The 22414-nt window shown below is 36.4% G+C and overlaps 1 protein-coding gene across 1 annotated transcript in view; it reads left to right on the top strand.

Annotated features, from left to right (window-relative positions):
- The window catches only part of Fryl (FRY-like), a 224823-nt gene that overhangs the window by 79499 nt on the left and 122910 nt on the right, over positions 1-22414 (top strand). Inside the window, exon 4 of the mRNA XM_013008917.1 lies at positions 17873-18069. Coding sequence (XP_012864371.1) covers positions 17950-18069 — 120 coding nt within the window. The 5' untranslated portion in view covers positions 17873-17949. The remainder of the gene's footprint in view (positions 1-17872; positions 18070-22414) is intronic.

The following is a 22414-nucleotide window of genomic DNA, read 5'->3' as shown; positions in this document are numbered from 1 at the left end:
AATCATATTCCTATAGCCCTGGAAAATGAGAGGATCTTTTTTATATCAGCAGCTTGTATGAATGTCTTTTGTATCTTTAGTTGGCTCCATTGAATTAGAGAAAAGTAGGGTGGGAATTAAGGCATAGAAAAGGATGGTAGTTAGCCTTTTCTTTCTAGGGTGTTTTTACAGCCGTAACATGAATCACATTATAATTGTTGAGCATATACTGTACTGTAGTAGATAGAAGGAAGTGAGATATGATTTTCGTCGTCTGAATTTAGAGACAAAATATCATGGAAAGTTACAGTAAGGAAGTTGCATGAGCGATGATGTATATGCTTTCTGACTGAGGAGATAACTGTTAGAGATGAAAGGAACAGGAAGTGTAGAGACAGAAGGAATCCTTTTAAACACAGGGATCTCAAGAAACTTAGAGGGAAGGGTCTTTTTCAGGTTTGAGGGTGAGTAGTTGGATATATCCCATAGTGGTATACAGAACTGAGATCCAGCCTTCCTAAACCAGAAACCAGTAGCCAGTCAATTCACCCTTCACTCTGTAGTCATTGTCCAGGAGTTGTTACCCAAGTTACCTAAGCTTCCTTGCTTTCTTTCTCCAGGCTTCTGTTGCTATAGCTTTGGAGTAATTTAGAGCCCTCTCTCCACCTGGATCAATGCTATTCCATCCTTGTATATCCTGATGTGTCTTCCAATTGTTGCAAAAGGATTCTCTTAACTAATTGCTAAAATATCCCTCCCTCACGTTAGTCTTTCAGTCCTCTATGAAGCAAAGCTTTTCCTCTTTCAGTCCTAGCTTATTTGTCATCTCTTCTCTCACTCTGTTTATCCCACTCTGAGAGCATTCTGTGCCTTTGTATTAGCTGCTACCTGTGCCCAGAATGCACCTCAGCCTCTGTCTGTTCACAACGTATCCTCGGAGTCCTGTCTGTTTCATAAGAAATTTATATTTATCTTTCACTACCCATCCTAGAGTCAGATTCTTTGAGTGCTTCATCTATTCTGTGCTTCACTTTGAACGTCTTGACGCCATTACCCTTACTCACCCTTGTGTCATTACTTTTACTTGAGTGTAACATCCTCTGGGGTGTAGGTTGATTGTCTTTTTGTTCTTCTTGTAAGTTTAAGAATCAGTTAAGCTCTGGGGAATGTACAGCCAACTAAGAAATTAGATAATTTTGTAGTAATTTTTGTTGAAATAAAAAATAACAATGAAGGTAGGAGACTAAATATATGATCCTTTTTTTCCTTTTTGATTATTAATATTACTATACTGTGATGCCTCTCAAGGGAACAATTCTTGAATCAAGAATGTAGAAAATTATACCATCGTGATTTAAAGTATTTCATCATTTAGCAAATGTTTCTATTTACTGTGGGGCAACCACAGTAAAACCTGATTTATTAATAGCCTAGGAAATGAAAAAATTTTCATTAAGTAAATTTGTATATTTTAGATCTTGCCCCTGCTTTCCAAAAAAAGAAAAATCTAATTTTTGTAATGTAATAACAGCAGTGTATATGATAGCATATTATAATACCATTATATACAGTATATATTATAGTATTTATAGTGTTTCATCATTGATTATAATAATGTTTATTTGTGAGCTCAATTTACATGGCTTGTATTAGGCTAGATGGTACTTTTCTATTAATTGTTGATGCCCTCTGGTTTCAGTCCTGCTTAGTTGGCAGAATGTTGATGCAGTGGTGCTGAAGTTTGATTAGAGTTGAGCTTATTTTTTTCAGTAACAACAATGAAGTGACATTCATATGGCCTAAATTCAGGATTTTGTCTTTGTGCCAACAGTTTTAGGCATTACTGAATCAGGAACATTCTGTTAAACCAGCTGTGTAGTGAGGATGTTATCATTTAAAAGATTGGCTTAGTTCCCTAGAATTGATAAGACAAAACATGATTTGGTACTTAGATCCTGTCCAGTTATTATCTGCAGTGTTAATTAAGTCCACAGATGCATGTACTATCCATATAATACATTTTGTAACGCTCATAGAATTTCGCTTACATAATTTTATATAACTGTATTTTGAAGGATTTGGTTTTTCTGCTCAGAGGCTTAGGATAAATTGTTGTGTTTTAAAAACTGTTTCATGGAAGTGGTGCTGTGGCTCAAGTGGTAGAGTGCCCACCTTGAGCTGAAGAACTGAGGGACAGCTCACAGGCCAAGTTCAAGCCCCATAACCGATCAAAACAAACAAAAAAACCCCCAAACAAACCAAAAATTAAAAATAAATACTTTCATAAAGTAGGAATAAGTCTGGTAAGGAACTAAATTACATAGATAACTTGGATTTTTATACAATGAGAAGTTATAGTTTTTAACACTCACTTCACTGTGTATCTTGGATTACAAGATAAACAGTATATCTTCATCTAAATTTCAGTTAAGATTTGTTTGTTATTTAATTGAAATAAATATTGCAACTTATTGGCCTGGTATTTTGGGATGCACGATATATGCATATCTTCTCACATTGTATGTGCATGTAATAATACAAATGTGATGAGAAGTATTACTACTATTAAAAATTTCTTTGTTATAATTTATATACCATAAAATACATCTTTCTAAAATCTTCAGTTTGCTAGTTCTTCACATACTTACAAAGTTGTGTAGCTATTACCACTAATTGCAGAACATTTTCATCATCTCCAAAAGAAGTTTATGTCATTAGATACATTACATAGAGGTGAGTTTTTTTTGGTGATTACCTCCTTTTCACTATATATTTCCAAGTTTCATCGATGTTGTAGCATATATTGATACTCCATTACTTTTTATAATGGAATAATATTCCATTGTATGAATATATTTTTTGCTTAATCATTAGTTGACAAATATCTGATTTTATAGGGAGTAAACTGGGGGCTCAGACACGCAATACCATGAATACTTTATGCCCCTCAACTCCACACACACACTTTTTTCCTTTTCTTTCCTGTTTACAGTGCTTGGGATTTGAGCAGAGGACTTTGGGAGTGCTAGTTAAATGCTCTACCACTGAGCTTACATGTCCAGCTCCGAATTCTTTATCTACCTAACTTCACTTAATTACTCAATTAAACACTTTCCTAATGAAGTGGTATTTAAGCAAAATCTAAAGAAGTACCCAACAGTTTGGAAGAAGGGTAGGTGGGCTGAAGAGATAATCAAGGGTGAGAGGTAGAAGGAAGTAGCCAGTTTCTGTGGGAGAAACAGCTCTTGAAGAGTGATGAGAATGAGGCAGCAAGGGTAGGCCACAGTGAGAACATACGATCTTGAAATCCTTGTTACTAATTTAGGTCTTAATCTTAAAACAAATGGGGAGCCATTGATGAAATTTGTAATAACAGTTGCTGTGATTTCAACAGATTTCCATCTTTAATGGGATGAGGGTAGTAGAAAAGGGGTGAAAAGATACACAATATGCAGGGAGAGAGGATGTTATTGTAACAGGCCAGAGATGGGAACAAGGTTAAAGAAATATAGAGCAATTTCTTTATTTGCCAAATAAGTATATAATACATACTGCATGGTAGGTACTCCTTTTATGCCCCGTACAGAATAGCTCATATATCTTAATCATGGATATGGGAAATATTTAATTGGTAGAAATAATATATCTTGGGAGATGAAGGAGACTGAACTAGGTTTTATAAAATCTTGTAGGGTAATTTTTCATTCCCATTGACAGTAATTTCAATGATAAATCTGTTGAGAATTAATGTTGGCCATAGTGGAAAAAATCACCTATTGCTTAATGCTAACATACTTTCTTTCCTCAGAGAAATCTATTTTTGGAAATACTAGCCAAACCAACTAAATACTCTATAATTGGGAACTCTTTGTGATGGTCCTGAAAACTAGATTTCCTGGATATAGACACCATTGAATTTGGGAATCATAAGCCTACTTATCTCATTTCACAAAGACGATGTTTTTTTCTTTTTTTTTTCAAGACTAAAGATTGTGTGATTATTTATTTGGCTTTGTGACTTGCTTTTCTTTGCCAGTACGGGGTCTTGAACACAGAATCTGTGCACTATCCTTTAGCTTTTTCGCTCATGCTGGTACTCTGCTACTTGAACCACATCTCCATTTTCAGCTTTCTAGTGATTAATTGGAGCTAAAAGTCTCATAGATTTGTCTTCCCACTTTGGATTAAAACTGTCATCCTCTGGCTGGGAATGTGGCTCAGTGGTAGAGTGCTTGCCTTGCATGCATGAGGCCCTGGGTTCAATTCCTTAGTACCACATAAGCAGAAAAAGCTGGAAGTGGTGCTGTGTGGCTCAGGTGGTGGACTGCTAGCCTTGAGCTGAAGAGCTGAGGGACAGGGCCCAGGCTCAGAGTTCAGGCTCCATAACCGGCCAAAAACAAAATAAAACAAAAACTGTCATCCTCAGCCTCCTGAGTAGCTAGGATTACAGGCTTGAGCCACCAGTACCTGATGATAACTAATAATATGTATATTTATATGTCACTCTACCTCCCCCCCCCTTTTTTATTTGTGCTGGTCTTGGGGCTTGAATGCAGGGTCTGAGTGCTGCCACTGAGTTTTTCGGCTTAAGGCTAGCACTCTACTATTTGAGCCACAAGTTTGCTTCTGGCTTTTCTTAGTTAATTGGAGATAAGAATATTACAGACTTTCTTGCCTAGGTTGGCTTCACAACATGATCCTCAGATCTCAGACTCCTGAGCTGCGAGGATTATAGGTATGAGCCACCAGCCCCTGGTCATGAGTCATTTTTATCATAGGGAAACTATGGAAGAGAAGAGAAGAATGATTCCAATAAAATCACCTTAGTAACTAGTATTTTTAAAGATAAAGTTATTGATTGATTTTGATATTGATGATGCAGCCATGGTTTGCTGTTCAGAGCTGCCTGTTGTTGGAATGTACTGGAAACAGCACCTGCTCTGTGAACTTCATCTGAAAAGAGGGAAGGAGAACTGTGGAAGATTTTTTGGGAGAATATAGAATCTTACTAGGTTTGAATTTATGTAGGCAGGAGAAGAGTAATGGGTTTCTTTATTTAAAGATGGGATTTTTAACTAGACTACATGTGGCAATAATGTACAGAGAGGAATTAATGATTTTAAAATATTATGTCATTGAAATCATGTACATGTACCAAGATAAATGCATGGAGCCATGACCAGTAAGTAAGATGGAGTGATAGAAACTCGAGAGAAAAACTGATCTATCAGAATTCTGGTATGAGAAGACTCATATTTGACTTTTCAAAGTCAGAGTTTTGAATTGTTTCATTGGGCTTTTGCTTTGCTTATTAGAGCTCTACCCACCACCTACATTTGTTTAAATTTCTCTCATCTGCTTTGTAGTATTATGTAAACAGGATTTTATTTATGTGTTTGTTTGTTTTTACTTAATAGTCGTTGGGCTTCAACTCAGGACCTGGGTCCTGTCCCTCAGCTTTTTCACTCAAGACTAGTGCTCTACCACTTTAAGCCACAGCTCCATTTCTGGTTTTGGGGTTGATTAATTGGAGATGTGAGTCCTACAGACTTTCCTGCCTGGGCTGGCTTTGAACTGAGATCCTTAGATCTTAGCCTCCTGGTGCCCAGCTAAGTTTTATTTTTATGTAGCTTTTGAAACTTTTAATGAACTCATTGTAGGGAGCCAACTGTTCCATTTTAGGAGAATAATGTATAAGGCAATGTCTGCATTAGCATCAATGTGGTACAGCTTCCAGAAATGCACAGATGCTGGGGCCCCACTTCAGAGATTTTTGAATCTGATTTAAAGTGTAGCCAGAGATGGCTGGGGAAGTTCAGGATCAAGTCAGAAAGTTTGGCTTTGCCGTCATGCTGAGAGTAGATGTGAAATCCTTTCCAGAGGACAGAATCATAATAAACAGTATGACAAATAGGTTTTAGAAGTTTTCCAATTTACTAATCCGCAATGAGAAACATGCCAAGTGGATATTAATTCTACAGTTGGCCTGTGCTCCCTTTGCTGTCCTTGTGGAGTAAGTTCATGCACAGCGACGGTCTCATCAGAAGGCTGTATGGGAAGCCCACCACAGGGCAAAGCCAGCCTGCCTTTAGTCAGAGCATTCCTCCACTGTCCATATTGATGGCAGTACTTAGCCCTCAGCAGGTGTGTGTTGTGTTACACACACATATAAAACGCAATCTCATTGCAAGATTACATTTTCTGAATTAGACTAAGTTTTGGCACTTTTTGATATGTTTATTGACCTTTTAAATTTATTTTATATGAATTGGCAATTTACCTTTGCCAATTTCTTTATTGTTGTTTTCTTGTTATTTTGCAAGAGTTCATTGAATATATTTTATATTACTTACATTACAATTTTCCAACTTTGTCCTTGTTTATAGTATCATTTACCCTCAGTATTTAAAAACATTAAAAAGTTTGGTAAATATATTCATCTTTTTTATTGTTAATAATTTTGTTTTCCATCTTGGCTAATCATTTCATCTGGATTTGTTATGCAAGGCTATGAAAATTTATTTTCAACTTCATGTACATCAGACTTTGTTTTCTGAATATAGAAGATACACTATTTTGATAATGATTATAGGTCCCCTGATTTGGAAAGTAGTTTTTTTTTTTTTTTTTTGTCAGTCTTGAGGCCTGAATTCTGGGCCTGGCGCTGTCCCTGAGCTCTTCAGCTCAAGGCTAGTGCTCTACTACTTGAGTCACAGTGCCACTTCCAGCTTTTTCTGCTTATGTGGTGCTGAGGAATTGAACCCAAGGCCTCATGCATGCAACTCAAGCACTCTACCACTGAGCCACCTTCCCAGCCCCTGGAAAGTACTCTTTTTATTAAAATACATATTTTTTCCTAGTCCTTATGTTTGAACTCAGGGCACTGTCCCTGAACCACTTTATACTCAAAGCTAGTGCTCTACCTCTTGAGCTGCCGTGCCACTTTTAGTTTTTTTGAGTAGTTTATTGAAGATAAGAGTTTCGTGGGCTTTCCTGCTCAAGCTGGCTTTGCCTGCAATCCTCAGAGCTCAATCTCCTGAGTAGCTAGGCTTATAGGCATGAGCCTGTAATGAGGCAGTAATTTTAATGCCTGGCATTAAAATACAATTTTTGTAATGTATCTTGCATGTTTATTCCCCCAGGTCTACTCTAATAATTATTTTATCATGTACAGTTTAGACAAAATGCTATCAAAATTTTAATTGGAATTGTTAATTTGTTAATTTTGTGAGAATTGACAATTACAGTAAGTTCTCCCATCTACGAGTATGTCTTTCCATGTGTTCAGATATTTTATGTTCTCTAAGAAATCCTTATAGTTTCTTCCATATAACTACTGTTTTTCTTTTTTGTGTGTGAATTTAAAAAATTATCTTTAAGTAGCTCTAGATGCATTATATTCATAAACTGCTTTGTTAAATGCAACATCTATGTATTTCTTACTAAATTTGTCCCACCTTATTTTGTGACTGGAAGACTTTTAATCCACTTTCATTTCTAAGTGATTATTGTACTTTTTACCCATTTTCATTTCTAGGTGATTATTGCATAGAAATTTTTTTTTGTATTTTTCAATATCTAGGCACGTACTCTTACTGAAGTTATAACTTCAGGACTTTTATGTATCTATTTATATCTATTTATATATACATATATATAAATGTGAAATACACACACTGAAACCTGTTAGTAACCTTTTTATCACTACAACAACATGCCTGAAGTTAACAGCTTATAAAGAAGAAAGGATTAGTATAGCTCATGGCCTTCATAGAAGCTATAGATTTGATTGAGCGGACATCATTGTTTTTAGGTCTTTGGTAAGGGAACGAGTACTCACCTCAGCAAGCAACAGTACTCACCTCAATGATCAGGAAGCAAATGTGGAAGAGGAAGAGACCATGGTCCCATCATTCCTTGGGAGAATACCCTTAATAACTTAAGAATCTTTGATGAGGCCCTTCTTCTTGAAGGTCCACAGAACTTCCTAATGAAGTTTTGACTGTTCCAACATTGCTCAAAAGTCCAAGTAGAAAGCCTCCTCTGAGATTCAAGGCCAACTCATTTGTGAACCTCTCTGCAAATACAGAAAGCAGATTACCTAACTTCTAAGATGCAATGGTTGGGCAGGCACACTGTAAACACTATTATTTTGAAAGGATTAGGAAAGTAGTAAGGGGAGACTAGTCCAAAGCAAAACCAAAACTCAGCAGAACAAACATAAAAGCTTCCTATTGAGGATTGAACCCACTTGTGGTGTGTGGCAGGCTTGTAAAGTTTGGCCAGTTCTGCACATGCTTATTGCCGTCCACTTGGCTTCTGCACTACTTCGTTTATTGCCTGGGCAATTTTGCAGGCCGCCTGCAGCTGTCCATAGCAGGCATTGCCCATTGCTGGCTCCTTTACCTTCTACATCTTCCCATTGTGGCTTTGGCTTTACTCTTACAACTCTACACATCATCCAGGCAGAGGCTGCTTGAAGGGACTCCAACCCAGTTGCACACTTCTTGATATCCTTTGGAACATACTCCAAGGTCTCCTTCACATCATGAGGTATGTAAAAATAGGATAAAAAATCCCATTTCCAGGACCAGTTTTCTATGTTTATTTTTCTATCACTATAATAAAATACTTGAAATAATCAGGTCTTCAAGGTTCTTGTTGACCACCAGGCTAGATGCATTGCTTTTACTTTTCTGGTGTGGGGTGCAGAATGGCAATGGAGTGAACCATGTGGCACTTGCCTCACATATAGGAAACAAAAAGGAAGATGCGAAGGATTTGGGTTCCACAGTTCCCATAATGCCCTGCAGACCTCCCACATAGCCCTTCTTTCTAAGGGTCTATAGCATTTCCCAACAGCGCTACTCTGGGAAGGAAACCTCTAATGCAACTTTCTCAGGGCCATTTAACCTCCAAACTGTGAGATAACCTGTCTTGATTTGCAAGTGGGGTTTGATAAATATTTAATATTTGCTTTTATTTGTTTGTGACTGTGGGTTCCATTAGATGTGCACTTACACTTTTTTGTCTGTCAGTTCAATGTGGGTTAGACTGCTACATATTTTCAGGAGCAATCCCAAGAGATGGAAGAGAAAGTAGCCTTGGCCTCTGTTGGACGATATCCAGTTCAAATATTAGGAGGAAGTCCTTTTGTGTTTGTCTTCTCTCATCCTAGCCTCATAGGACTTGGCTGCTTGTGTACACTTCTCTCTGCAGCTCAGGAGTCAGAGAAGATGGCTACACCAGATAGAGCCTTGCTCCACTTATTTGCTGGTCAAGGGACTGTAAGATTTTGGTGCTTGGATTCTTTGTTTTGTATTCTTTTTCTTTGTAGTGCTGGTCCTGGGACTTGAACCCTGGGCCTGGGTGCTGTCCCTGAGCTTTTGCTTAAGGCTAGTGCTCTACCACCTGAGCCACAACTTCACTTCTGGCTTGTTAGCAGTTAATTGTGGGTAAGAGTATCATGGGCTTTCTTGCCCAGGTTAGCTTTGAACTGCAATCTTCAGATCTCAGTCTCCTGAGTGGTTAGGATTACAAGTGCTTGAATTCTTATTTCAGGGACATCCTCAACAGGTTCTTAAACTTGTGTTTTTCCACAAGGAAAAATCTGCCACAGATTTTCCTTTGTTAGAAGGAGAGGGAAAAGGAGTGGGAGAGGGAGAGGGGAGGGGGGGGGAATATGTGACCATGACTTAAATTCATGGCCTCGTGCTCTTGCTTGAATTGCTTGCTAGCTGGCACTATGCCTCCATCCTGTCTTTTTTCTTTGCTGGTTATATTGGAGATGGAGTCTGCCTGGATAGGCTTGGAACCTCCACGCTCTGGTCGAAGCCCGCTGAGTGGCTAGGCTTACAGAAGTAGGCCACTGGTGACCAGCTCCCATGTGAAAATTTCAAATGCTACCTTATCTTCTAAGGTTTTAGAGTACTTTTTAGCTGAGCTGCTGAGCTTTGAAAGCTTATCCTAAGAATACCAGAAAATAGTAACTCAGGTATTCTCTAGCTGAGTGAGTAATGGATTATTTAGATGACAGGTCATTTTGCTTATGCTTCATAATAAGTGTTATTTCTGTAGTAGACTTCAAGTAAAAAGCATTGAACGAATGCCAAAGATGTCATAGGGCTGCTATGTTTAGAAACAGTTTTTAGCGGGAATAGTTTAGATTAGGATAAATAAACGTTTTAGGACATCTGTTCAGAGAACAGCAAAAGTTTGATTTTTCTACCCGTTGGAATTGAACCCATAGCAAAAGCACTGAACTGAATAAGGAGAGGATATGACTTTACTAACAGAAAATAGATGGAAAGTGTTTAGGAATAAAAAATAAGATTCAGATAGATATTCTAGGGAGGGAAGGGTACATTGTTCCTTGGGTACACAAAAGAATACAAATTAATTGAGGATATGCTGGCTTCTAAATGAAGAATCTTAATATTTTAATGATGCCAGTTTTATTTAATATGTGGAGATTTTCATAAACATGGAAATACAAATGATTCCAATAGCTGAAGACGTTGAGGAAATGGGAATATTTGTGCCAACAGGTGTTAAAACCTATTAAAAGGTACAGTAACTGAAAGTATAATGCCAACAAAAGGAAGAGATGAAAAGAATAGAAAATTGTGAAAGTGTATTTGAGTATGGACCTAGTTCATGATATTAAAATCAGAGATAGACTTTCAGTAAATGAACTCAGATAAATTGGTTAAATATTGGAAAAAATATTTTTTTATATTAACTCTAGTTGTGAGTAGCACATGTTTATAATTGCAGCTCTCAGGAAGTATAGGCAGGAGGATTGTGAGTTCTAGGCCAGTTTGGGCCCAATGGCAAGAGCCTGTCTCTCTTTGGATAATTTGTTGAAAGGTCTACCAATACTAAAGGTATAACCCATGGAGGGTTAGAATTTGCTATTTTTCCCTAATACTGAGTTCTTCCTTTCTCCTTTTAACTTGTTAACACATGACTCATTTTGTTTTCCGAACTTCTGTCTTTGAGCTTGTTCCAAGCTTTAACTTGAACATATGTTTGATACAACTTCTTTCAGGCACTTGGTTCTGGTCAAGTAGAATAGGTTTGCAATTCTTTTCCTTCCTTTTTCTTTCTTTTTTTTTTAATGAAAAGACTTTATCTTAGAGACTTTCAAATTTACCGAAAAATTGAGAAGAAAATAGAGATTTCCCATATATATCCCTTCTCAGTTCCCTTATTCTTATGTTGCCTGGCCTCCTCCTCGTGTGTGTGTGTGTGTGTGTGTGTGTGTGTGTGTGTGTGTGTGTGTGTACACATACATACATACATGCACATCTTCTCTGCTTAGCCTTTTCATCATTTCCTTCTTCTACCTTATAAGCAGAGACCCTTTTAATTGTCCTCATAGTTTTATCTTTCCCTGAATGTCACAGTTGTAGTCTTTTCACATTGGCTTCTTTGATTAGTGATATATGTTTTCACATTCCTTCATCTTTTTATGGCTTGGTAACGAACACCTTTATAGTGCTTCATGATACTACTGAAGAACATCTTGGTTGCCTCTGTGTTTTGGCAATTCTGAGTAGAGCAGCTGTAAACATGTACATGAGATTTTTGTGTGGACATAACTTTTCAGCTCCTTTGGGTACAGATGAAGGAGCAGGATTGCTGGATCTTATGAGGCATTGCGATCATTGTTGTTGTTTTGTATGAGTATACCAGAGCTGGAGCTTGAATTCAGGCCCGGGCACTGTCCTTAGCGTTTTTTGCCCAAAGCTGGCATTCTACCCCTTGAGCCAGAGCTCTACTCTGGCATTTTGGTAGCTAGAGTAAAAATCCCATCAACTCTCCCACCCAGGCTAGTTTTTGAGCCACGGTCCTCAGATCTCTGCCTCCTAAGTAGCTAGGATTACAGGCATGAGCCACTTAGCTTGGCATTTAATTATAAGAAAGCAAGCTTTCTGAAGACATTTCGTTATATTTCTACAAATTCTTGCTGGGATTTGGTGCTTTTGAAGTTGAGTCATTCTTGTAATGGTATTGGCATTGTTTATAATCCCCTGAATATATATATAGAACTGAGCATATGCTTATTTGACATCTGTATGGCAATTAGCTTGTGCCCATTTTTGTGAAAATACTGTACAGAGGGGTTACAATTACATGAGCAAGGTAATGAGTACATTTCTTATTGCCTCCTCCTTTGTTTTTTCCCCTCCCATCTCCACAACTACACCTCGCCTCCCCCTCCCCCCCCGCACCTAAATTGTAAAGTCCGTTTTTCAACATAGCATATTGTACGTCTTGAACATCTCATTGTTGCAATGGGTCCACCTGTATCCCTATTTAAACAATTTGTTTTTTCCCTTCCCCTCCCCAAATTACACCAACATCAAATACAGTGAAAACAGGGGTTATACCTTGGGGGAGGGACATACAAAGCATCAAAAAAAATCACGTGGTACCTTATAAATATGTTAGAAACAATAGCAAGAAAGAAAAAAACCACTTGTGTCCTTATCTTGGTTGTGCCCATTTTTTAGTTAGGTAATTTTTCTTATTCTCTGTGTATTTTCGATGTCAGTCCTGTAACATTTTCTCTCAGCTCATTTTTGTTTTATTCTCTTAAATTCTTTTGTGGAACTTAACTTTTTATTTTAGCAAATTCTATCTTAATTATTTTTTTCTTTCATGAAACATGGTTTTAATGTGTGGGTTTATACCAAGATCACCTAGATTTTTTTTGTCTCCTAGGAGTGAAACTATTTTGTACTTTATAGTTACATTTAGGATCTACTTTTAGTGTTAGTGGAAGATAAAAATTCTATGTCTGGATTCTTTATTTTTTAAAAATGACATGTGTTTTGTTGTTCTAGCACCATTTGTTGAAAAGTTTCCTTTCTTCAGAAAAGTCTTCCTTTTCTCCCTTGTCAAAGATCAGTTGACTGTATTTGTGTAGGTCTATTTCTGGGCTGTCTGTTCTGTTCCATTGATCTGTTTGTCTATTCTTTTGCCAGTAACACAAAGTCTTGATTACTGTCGCTTTATAATATGTCTTGAAGTCAGGTAGTGTCAGGACTTTATTCTTCCCCTTCAATATTTTTTGTCTATTCTAGGTCATTTCTCTTTCTGTAGAAACACTGGAATCAGTTTTTTGGTATACATGAAATAATTCACTGGCATAAATTTATGATTATTATTATCTTTAAGTAGTTGTACAAAAAAGTTGTCATTTAACAAAGTAGATTCTGAATACAATATATCTTGATCAGTGCATTCCTTTTTTTTTTCTTAAACTAAGAATTTGCCTCTAAAGGGCTGGGAAGTGGTTCAGTGGTAGAATGCTTGCCTTGCATGCATGAGGCCCTAGGTTCGATGCCTCAGCACTACATAAGCAGAAAAAGCCAGAAGTGGCACTATGGCTCAAGTGGTAGAGTGGTAGCTAGCCTTGAGCTGAAGAGCACAGGGACAGTACCCAGGCCCAGAGTTCAGACCCCACAACTAACCAAAAAATAAAAATAAAAAACCAACAACCAAGAATTTGCCTTTAAAATGCAGATATTTTATATTTTGCTTCTGTTGGCTATTTTACCTTATGCATGATGATGATGATGCTGATGATGATGATGATTACTATTAGTGTGCTTGGCCTGGGGCTTGAACTAAGGGCCAAGGTACTATCCCTGAGCACCTTTTGCTTAAGGCTAGCACTCTATCACTTGAGCCACAGCTCCACTTCTGGAGTTTTTGGTGGTTAATTGAAGATAAGAGTTACATAGACTTCCCTGATGTGGCTGGCTTCAAACCTTTATTCTCAGATCTCAGCCTCCTGAGTAGCTAGGATTATAGGCTTGAACCACTGTTGCCCAGCTTGCAATTTCTTTTTTAATTAAGTTAATTAGTTTGTAGTGCTGGGAATCAAATCCAGGACCTTTTACATACTACTAGGCAAGTACGATACCACTGAGCTCCTCCATATATTTTGTTGTTTAAGTGGTAATTGATACTTTCATTGCTAACCAATATAAGTAGTATTTATAGTAAGTAAAGTACCTTGTTATATTTCTGTATTATATAATCTACACTCAAATATTTTCATGTAATATGAATGTAGGTATACATCTGTGACTATACAGCAAAAAATTTTATCTGTGAGCCCTTCTTCTTGGCAGCTTCCAGAAGACTCCATTGAGATCTTTTCATACCATATCTTTTTGCAGGGATTCAGAAATACTCCACTTTTTGAGAATTTTATATATTTTGAGGGATGCTTTTATTTAGCACATTGTAGGGCATAGTGGAGACAGAGAAAAAGCACCTGTCAGCCCCCTCTTATGAAGTTCTAAACCTAAACATGTGTAATTTTAAGGGTTATAGGTCTGCCCTTATTTGTCTCTTCTCTTGACTGGATTTAGATTGTGGTTTCAAGCATATGAAAGTTCAAAAAATATGAAGAATATAATCATTTTATTGAATATATATTAAGTAAATCAGCATAGTGAGGTAGTGTTAGGCCACCTAAAATACTTATTTTCTATTGGAAAAAACCAATTTTAAGAAAAACATATACAAAAATAATAGAAATGCTAAAAATTTAAGTAGTTAGTTCTTACTTTATTCCTTTTATTAGCAGTTAAAACTTAGTAGTTTTATATTCCAAGGATGTTTAATACAACATTGAGTTTTTTACTATTTTTAATTTGGTGCCTGAATTTTGTTCTTAAGAATTATACTTTAATACCTATGTCTTTTGTAAGGGTACATACATTTTTCAAATTTTATAGTGGCATGGAGAGAAACATTATTATTTAACATTATAAAATATTTAATTCAAGTAGTAAAGTGTTGTAAAGTTAATATGATTATGTGGAAACTACTCTTTCTGCTTAGGGTGATTTCTCTTGGCTTCTCTCCAGAACATTTAAAAAACAATACCCTTACCAAAGCTGGGCAGTATACTGAAATATGAAGTCAGAATGGAAAATTTTGATAAAGGAAATAGAATATTTGATGATTGTCTTTAATGTATTAATGAGGTTAAATTCTAATTTGGTTTGTTCTGTCTTTTAAAATTGTTCTGTTTTCAATTTGAGAATGTTTGTATTTCTTCAGTCCATTTCCACTAATGCTTTGTGTATGAGAAAATAAGGGAAGAGGTAACACTTCAAAAGAAAATGTACCTGGGGCTGGGAAGTTGGCTCAGTGGTAGAGTGCTTGCCTTGCATGCATGAAGCCCTGGGTTCGATTCCTCAGCACCACATAAGCAAAAAGAAAAAAAGCTGGAAGTGGCGCTGTGGCTCAACTGGTAGAGTGCTAGCCTTGAGCTGAAGAGCTGAGGGACAGCGCCCAGGCCCAGAGTTCAGGCCCCACAACCGGACCCCCTCTCCCCCCCTCCAAAAAAAAAAGACAAAAGAAAATGTACCCATTGACTGGGAATGTGGCTTAGTGGTAGAGTGCTTGCCTAGCATGCGCGAAGCCCTAGAGTCAATTCCTCAGTACCACTTAAACAGAAAAAGCCAGAACTGGTGCTGTGGCTCAAGTGATAGAGTGGTAGCCTTGAGCAAAAGAAGCTCAGGGGCAATGTACAGGCTCTGAGTTCAAGCCCCAGGACTTGCAAAAAAAATGTACTCAGTACCTGACTTATATAATTGTAAACCCTCTGTACATCCCCTTTACAATGATAAAAAGCTGTTAAAAGAGAAAATAAATATAGTTAACTCTTTAATTCTATGCTGCAAATATTTTTTCTGCCCATTATTTTGGTTTTGTACACATTTCATTGTTTTGATGTGTTATTCTGAAGTTGTTTTTTTTTTTTTTGCATCAAACAGTATACTTTGAACATTTACCGAAGCCATCAGGTATTTTTAAAATGGCATTTTAAATATTTATGTACCATTCTATTAATTTTTGCTAATTCCATCCTATGTGATTAGATTGTTTAGTGGCCTGACATTACTATCAGTAGACATGTTTATTGTTACATTTTTGTATTACTAAATATAACAAACATGTGTTAATACCTACTAAGAAATAATATGAAAACAAATAATTGTAACTTTGGTAAGAAAAATGTTTGTATTTGAATTTTCAAACCTGACATTTTTCTGCTTTGGACAGTAATTCAGTAAAGATTTCCTACAACTTTGTCTTTGTTGGTAAATATATTATACCTCAAGATATTTGCTTATGCTTAATTTTTAAGGAAGTAGAAGTTAGCAAAGGCAGATTATTTGATAATGTCTCAGTAGTTCTTTTAACAACCCCAAATAACTGAAAACATTTTTTTAAGATATCTTTTTCCACAATGACATTTGTTAACAGAATTCCCTCCTTAATAATACACAATGTTGGATCATGATACAGAGTAAACAAACATGTCATTGTGTAAAATAATGTTCACTGTGTTTGAAGAACTGTGAATTTTTGTTTTGAATTTTTTTATTATACAGTTTTGGTTCTAGAATATAATACATAATACATTTAACTTGGAGTGAAAAAAATAATTTTTTAAGATGAACAGTTTGCAATGATCTTTAGATTTTTTTTTACAGATTTCTGTATATCTACATAGCATATTGGATAGAGTAGATTTTTTAATAGAAAATTTTATTGTAAGTTTTGAATTTATGTATTTTGAACAAATATATTGTCCTTTCATTATATATATATACACAAAGAAATTCAGTGTTTGAATAATTATGTTCTGTCTCCCCTTCAAGGATGAAGGTTACTTGTATGAAAAAGGTAGTAACTGGAATTTAGATTGAGATGAAGTATCAGCTTGTGACTTTTCCCATTAATACTCTAAGTATACTAGGCCAAAGGAGATCCTACAAGGTGAAGTTGGAGGATGGAGGGGAGGGTCCATACTCTGCAACAGTTAAGAGATAGGGGTAAAACTTTATAGCATGCAGTGATGTGTGTGCTCTTTTCCTACCAAGTCTAGTGCAACTTAATACTTGCCAGATACTACTATCCCCATTTGAGTAGATGACAGACACTACAATCATTTGAATGATTCAAATAAGATTCCATGAGCCATCATTACCTCCCCTGGATACCTAATTCCCTAACAGATGACAAATGTCAGATCTTTTTCTTTCTTTGTTGTACCTTCACTGTCCTTTTAGCCTAGGCTTTGATCATCTCACCTGGATTTCTATAAGGTACCCTCAATTTTGTTTGCCCTCTTCAAAACCATTCTCCAGGGAAGAGAGAGAAATCTTGAAGAGAGATCAGATCCTGTTTGTCTCCATATTAATACTTTCCACTCAATATCAGTTGCATTTAGAAATAAAATGAATTTCATTAATGAATCCTAAAAGGATTCTTATAATTTACATTCTGACAAATGATCCTACCCCTGTTTCTTCCCTTGGTTTTCTTGTTTCTCAAACAACCATGAGCAGTCTTGTGCTGTCTATTCTCAGTTCTTTGCCTTGCTGACGCTTAATTATTTAGGATCCGTGGTCAATGAATTCTTCTATGAGCAAGCTTTCCAAAGTAATAATATTTGGATCTTTCAATCCTATTCCTTTTCTTTTTAATCACATTTGTTTTATTTCCTCCATTGCACTCACCTATTGGATTCTAATCCATATTCTCAATTGGTATTTCTTATGCGTCTGCTGTATTCCAGTCATTGTTCTAGTTACTTGGACAAATGAGAAACTGTAGTTTCATTTGTAACTCACAATACAAGTGTAGGGGGGAAAAAAGACCCCAGTACATAATAAACTGCATTGTAGATATGCTTGGCAGTGTGTTAGGTGGCAAGCATAATAGAGAAACATGGAGTAGTTAGGAAATTGATATTGGTGGTCTAAGGTGGAGTTCAGAGCAGGCTGCATATTAAATAAGGTAGCAGTCTTATCCATCTATTAATGTAGAATTCTTTTGTTTCTTTTACTTTTAGCTTCAGCAGTGAGCAAAGTAAACAAATACTGTGCTTCTTCTAACTTTCATTCTACTTGGGGAAAAAGGAATATCATCATGTCAAACATTACGATTGACCCTGATGTCAAGCCTGGTGAATATGTCATCAAGAGCCTCTTTGCAGAATTTGCCATTCAAGCTGAAAAGAAAATTGAAGTTGTAATGGCTGAACCCTTGGTGAGTAAAGCTGACCTATAAATCTAAATTTTTTTTGACTTTTGCATTAACAAAAATTTTCAAAGGAAATAATGTGACTTTAAAAAATATACTGAAGGATGGGTTAAGAGTGAAGTGGTGATCCGGAAACTACAATGACTTTAGAATCCACTTTGATAGATTCCTGCAGGTCACAAAAGACAGAAAATAGACTTTACCAGTGAGAATTGTGAGACCAGTTAAAACATAAGAGGAAATTAAAGAAAATCTAGAATATTCTGAAAGTTGTTCCTAAGATTATATTCGAGTTTGTAAGAAACCAGTGGCATATTTTTACACTTGTAATGCATGAGGAAGAAAGAGAAAGCAGAAACAAAGGCTTAGGCTAGCTTCTGAAGATCTGTAAATACTGCTCTGAGGGATAATGTAGTGGTTAGACATAAAGGAGAAGAGATTGAAGACAAAGGCTCTTTATTGTATATAGTTCAGGATGGCATAAAAGAAAATTTAACTCAGGCATTAATGCAGAAGAAAGAGAAATGACAACTAGAATCAATAGAACTTAACAAGTATCAAATAGGAGTGGCATTTTGAGTGAAAGTTAAAGATGGTTTACAGTGTTAAAACAGATAAGAATATATTTACTTAGAAAAGGTAACATGGATGTTTAAGGTAGAAAAAGTGAGTACGACACTTCATTCATATGCATTAGCTTGACTTACTGGTAAACCAAAAATATGGAATTCTGTGGTAGTTGAAAATTCTTTTTGAGAACTCAGATGAATAAAAAAACGTTGATTTTGGCATCATTTATATTGAACTCAAGGGGCAGGTGAGACTCTTATCACCAATAAACCACCAGAAAACTGCAAGTGAAAGAAGGAAGTAAGGAAGGATGGAAGGAAGGAAGGAAGGAGGAAAGGGAGAGAGAGAGAGAGAGAGAGAGAGAGAAAGAAAGAAAGAAAGAAAGAAAGAAAGAAAGAAAGGAAGAAAGAAAGAAAGAAAGAAAGAAAGGCAGTGTAAGTAAGTTATTCTGGGTTTGAAGTGAGTAGACGTGTTATGTACAAAGATGACAGTGCATGCGGAAAGATGGGCATTGATGCTGATGAAGATGAGGATGTAAAAGATGAAATCAATTTGTTCCTTATGCAACTGGATTAGGGTAAGGTGTTTACTAACTTGAAACTCAGAAGATACCTTGCTTGTCTGAAGTCCACAGCCTTGATTGGCAGAGTGAGGAATGGGCACAATACTGTAATCTTAACTTCAGGGACTATGTGCTTCCTCACAGGATAGAAGAGAGGGGAGATGACATCCTAGTTGAAGGAACTGTTGTTACCTCTTAATTTTCTTAGTGAAGCAAGACTTAAAAAATTACTGTTTGTAAAGGTGAGCTTCATTCTGATCATTAAGGTATTATACTGAGGAGAGCATCTATTTCTTTAAGATAGATAACTAAATCATTGGCCAAATGTTCATTTCAAAACTCTGCACATCATTATATATTGCATTATAAATTATTGATTTTTACACCAATATATTTACAGCATGTGCACAATATAAAATTCTGTTTTAGAACTAATAATTGTAATGTTGGATACCAGTGGTTCACACTTTTAATCCTAGCTACCCAGGAGGCTGAGATCTGAAGATTGTAGTCCAAAGCCAGCCTGAGAAGAAAAATCCTTGAGACTCTTATCCCTATTCGATCGGCAAAAGTAAAGGTGTGGCTCCAGTTGTAGAGTACCAATTATACACAGAAAAGCCAAGGTTGAGCAAGCATGAGGCCCTGACTTAAAGTACTAGCACCAAACAAAGTTATAAAATCAGAAAGACATGACCAAATAATGATGTTTTAATCATAAATGCACTTAATCCACAAAACTTTGATTTTCTCTTTTAATGGTCTCTTTTTTAAGTATGTGATATATTGCTCCAGTAGCCTATGAAATGGCATACACTAAGAAAGGAAAACAGTTTTAAAAATAAACATTAAAATATGTTATGATGTTTGAAAATATAGAAAAATTAGGAGTATCTACCAACACCCAGGATCCCTCACCCAGCTGCAGTGATTTTCTGCTTGTGCATAACACATTTTGAAAACATTGCAGTTTGGTCTTATCAGTTTTCAAGTATTAAATAGACTATAAAGAAATTTTAATTTTGTAATGTAAAGAATCTGAAAGAATTAAGAGAAAATAGGAATGAGATTACCTAAATTTTAAAATCATTCTCCTTTTTTGTTCTTGTCAGTGTTTAGCTCAGGCTCTATCATATGAGGCAGCACACAAGCTTCTAACCAGCCACAGGCCACAAGGTGGCCCATCTCCATTCCATATCCTTTCACTCAGTGGGTTTTATTTCATGTACAACACAAATATTGTCACCTCTTCTTCAGACCTCTTACTCATTATCATAGGAGTAAATTCAAGTTTTTGATAGGTATTTCCAGGTCTTAACCTTGGCTTATAACTATAAGACATTATCTTACCCTAATTTGTTATGATACTTAAAATATTTTTTGCATACACTTTTGTCCTATTGTATGTGCACACATGTGTATGAGTACATGTGTATGTTTCTTGCAACTGAATTTTTTTTTTTCTTTTTTGGTCGGTCGTGGGGCTTGAATTCTGGGCCTGGGCACTGTCTCTCAGCACTTCAGCTCAAGGCAAGTGCTCTACCACTTTAGCCACAGCGCCACTTCTGGTTTTCTAGTGGTTTAATGGAGATAAGAGTCTCACAGACTTTCTTCCCCAGGCTGGTTTTGAACCGTGATCCTTAGACTTCAGCCTCTTGAGTAGCTAGGATTATTAGGCCTGAGCCACCTGCGCCCAGCCTGAAAAAATTTTTAACTCCTGTCTTCTTTTTCTTTCTTTTTCACAACTTCACTTATTTCTGCTAAGTGTTTCATAGTGGTCCTAGTTAATCTAAATACTTATTTTACCATAATGTGTATTATGTATCTATAATGACCATATAGTAATTGTACATGGTGCATGCTTATATGCACATATGATGTACATATATGTACATACATGTACACATGATGTGTTACTTGATGCCAGGGACACCTGGTCCCTGCAGCATAGCCCATGCTGTAGATACTTTTAGGAAAGGGTAAGGCTGAAGATTTGTAGTTTATGTTGAATTCAGCCTTAAAAGGCACTGCTGTGGCATTCACTCTGTTGTTCTAACCAGAGTCTGTATCATTTTCCTATCAAACTTCTCAGTTCCTTTTGAGTAGTTTGATGCTACAATACTTTATTCATTTAACAGGTATTTTCAGAGATATCTGTTAAGATACAATTCCAAAATGATGGGCAGTAGTGGTGTGGGTTGCATTAGTACCTCAGTGTGTCCATCCCATCGTCTGTCTTGGAGAGAAGAGGCACTTCTGCATATCCTTTCTGACACAGCAGGAAAATTCCAAATCCTGGTCAAATTTTGCAGATGCTCAGCCTTTGTACTTCCATATACCACAGCAACTCTTTATCTAGGTCAGAACTCTGTCAGCTTTGTCTTCATTTATATCCGGGTCTGGGTAGATTGGAAATCTATAGCATTTAGATAGTAAAGATACACTTAATCTAATATTGTGGCAGTGTTTATATTACAGGTTTATGGGCCTCCATTATGATTTCATTTATTTTGAAATTTATTCTGCTTATCACCCTTTAGAGTCATTCAAAGAGTTCTCTTGAGTTCTCAAACGATAGTATTGCAGAGTCACTTCAAAATCAACAGCATCCAAAGCTTGTCAGGTCTAAGGAGCTTGGAGGGCTCATGGTCCATCAGGCTAGCAGGTTACAGAAACACTTAGAAGCACAAATGTCAGTGGCTTTTGCTGAAAGAACTTAATCTATCACTAAAATGAGAGAATTGGCTTTTTTATTCCCTTATTAGAAACCATAATAAAAGGAGGTTAAGGAGGCCAAAGGAAGCCGAAGATTAGCTGAGCTTGATATTTAGCACAGCTTCATTTTAGAAAGAGCACTGAGGAAGGGCAATCATTGATTGAAATTGCACCTTGGAAACTATGCAATTCAATACTTTAGGTTCTTCCTAAAAGGAGATGGATCGATCTTGGGCAATGATCCAGGTAAAGACTTGCTAGCCTATTAATCTTGTAGATTGCCAAGGACTAGAAAAGAAGGTAGAAAAATGGCTTTAACCAATCACCTGATCATCTAGACCTTAAGTAGCTGGTAGGCCCCAGCATTTTAAAAACTCTACAATTAACTTTGTTTTTTGAGAGTATTAAATACGTATGTATTTTTAAAGAATTTTTTTTTCCTGTATGACCAGCTTGGCAGAATTTTCTCATTAGTTTTGTCTTCTGCTTGCAATTTTTTCATGTTAT

This window comes from Dipodomys ordii, unplaced genomic scaffold (genome assembly GCF_000151885.1).
Source record: "Dipodomys ordii isolate 6190 unplaced genomic scaffold, Dord_2.0 Scaffold8, whole genome shotgun sequence".
Classification (NCBI taxonomy): domain Eukaryota; kingdom Metazoa; phylum Chordata; class Mammalia; order Rodentia; family Heteromyidae; genus Dipodomys; species Dipodomys ordii.
The sequence above is the reverse complement of the archived record's forward strand: the minus strand, read 5'-3'. Positions and strand labels throughout refer to the sequence as shown.